We start from the raw sequence: 2,205 nt of genomic DNA, 5'->3' as shown, positions 1-2,205 counted from the left end.
AGCTTGGAATGGTCTATTCTTTCATTGGGGGTGTGTCTGTGAACCAGACTAGTTTCGGAGAATTCCACTCCTCATCAGTGACCCTGGACACTACCACCAATGAAATATCAGACCAAACCAAGCCTTTATAGTAGCGAGATATCGAAAATCGAACTGGTGTATTTAAGTGCTCCGAAACTAGTCTGGCTCACAGACACACCTCCAATGAAATAATAGACCATTCCAAGCTTGTACTTGTTGTTAAACAAATGTTTAGACAACTCTATTTATTCCAATTGGTGTTTAGTTTTCAAGTACAAGCTTGGAATGGTCTATTATTTCATTGGAGGTGTGTCTGTGAGCCAGACACCATAATGGTTTAGTTTCATTAAGGTGGGATGCGAAGGTTGAATCTATTTTCCTGAACTTCTTGAATGTTCTTTAAATCTTATTTCTATGGAAACACACACGCGCACACAAACACTGTTGTGGTCTTGACACATTAATTGGTAAACACCACTGTTGTTGTACTTTTTGAGTTTGTCTTTGTTGTTACACAACATTTTTCCTAGATTGTTTTTGTAGAAGAAGGCCGGTCTGTAGATTTCTTTGTTCGTTGTGTGTTATATATTTTGTAGCTCATGTTAAACCAGCTACATAAACCATGTTATAAATGAAGTATTTGTGAAATTTAAAGTTGTCTTTGTTTTTCTCCTCAATTCCGTGATATTACTTAATGTAGTCATGGTTTTATTTACTTGGTTTGTAATTTGGATTAAACTACTTCTATAGTCTAATGTTTTGTTACTTTTTTGTCTGAAGGATCCACATCATGGCTGGAAATCAATCAAGATATATCAAAGATAGTAATGTTGAGGAAGTGTATATTGAGAACTTGGTGAAAGTGTTGGATCTATATTCACAGGTGACTGTACTGTTATATTGTTGATTAAATACTTTGCTAATAATACAACAAGCTATACCATAATGTCAATACTTGACAGCCGTGAGAAACTTTAACCTAAGTTACATTTTGTTGAGTTGGTGTAAATGTTATCGTAATAACAGGAATTCAAATCACATAAAATTAATTTTGTGTTGCTGCTTGTGTACCACTTCATTCTCTAAACAGGTGTGTGTGTGTGTGTGTCACACTTAAATTTCAAATCTATGCGAGTAGAGACGATAAAATATAAAAGGAGTTCTTGACTGGTTGTTAGCAGTTTAAATAAAAGTTTAGCTTAACTCTCAACTGATAGGGTGAGGTCAGAATGACCCACGTTGATTTCAACCTAATATTTTCTGTATCCTATCTTAAATCAGTTCTTAAGTGTTGAGCAGAGGGTATGTGGTGTCACAGATCTGTTTCTTACTGTTGTAATCATTTGTGGGTCATTCTCACCTTACCATATTATAAAGATTATACTTTTGAAATTTATTACACATGGGTCATTTTGACCCACCCTACCACCTACAATAGAAATATTTTCCCCTACTGGTCGAGAATTAAAATGACTTAGTAGATATACAGATCTGTAAGAGAGTATGTAGACGTTTGTTAGACATGTGTATGGATGCGAAAGATTAGTCAGTTTGTGGTTATTCGGACTGTGAAATAGACTGACTTTATGTGAAACTGTTATCAAGTGTTTATGTTACGTTCGTCAGAGTCATCTATGATTATTACTCAACACTAGATATTAAGCACAATAAGTAAGTAAGGTATAGTTATTAATTTACTTGTAGAGATAAAGTGTTAGTTATATCAGTATTATTTAGATAAATCTATGTAACAGTCATAGAGTAACTTGTTGAAACATATTAACTTTGCTAAAATTTTCCAGATTAAAATATATATATATATTTTTTTATGCTCCCTAGGAAGGTATTACATTTGTAATTGAACCTATAACACAACTTCTGAAACCAAATTATTTTCTGACAAGTTTTGACCAAGGTAAATATTTTAAACAAATTTTTAAATAAGGTTTCACTGCTGTTCTTGTATAAATGATAACCCAGTTAAACAGTAAAGATGACAAGTTAACTTATTAAATCGGTTAGTTCAGTAGTGTCAGAGTGTTGTTAGAAATGTTTATTTATTTTTTTAACATAACTGATTATTTTATTTACCCGATGTCCCTGGTATGAAGGATTTCCGCAGGAAAAGTTTGGAAATCTAAATGAATTTTTAGATTATTTGGGAGAAAGAACTGGCTACTTACC

At 33.0% G+C, this 2,205-nt stretch overlaps 1 protein-coding gene across 1 annotated transcript in view; it reads left to right on the top strand.

Annotated features, from left to right (window-relative positions):
* Positions 1-2,205, top strand: part of LOC106473326 (putative hydroxypyruvate isomerase) — a 16,267-nt gene that overhangs the window by 5,321 nt on the left and 8,741 nt on the right. The window contains exons 3-4 of the mRNA XM_013934008.2: positions 802-904; positions 1,861-1,936. Of these exons, the coding sequence (XP_013789462.1) occupies positions 802-904; positions 1,861-1,936 (179 nt within the window). The remainder of the gene's footprint in view (positions 1-801; positions 905-1,860; positions 1,937-2,205) is intronic.

Source organism: Limulus polyphemus, unplaced genomic scaffold (genome assembly GCF_000517525.1).
Source record: "Limulus polyphemus unplaced genomic scaffold, Limulus_polyphemus-2.1.2 Scaffold6076, whole genome shotgun sequence".
In the NCBI taxonomy this organism is placed as follows: domain Eukaryota; kingdom Metazoa; phylum Arthropoda; class Merostomata; order Xiphosura; family Limulidae; genus Limulus; species Limulus polyphemus.
Note: the sequence above shows the minus strand (reverse complement) of the source record. Positions and strands in the feature narration are given on the sequence as shown.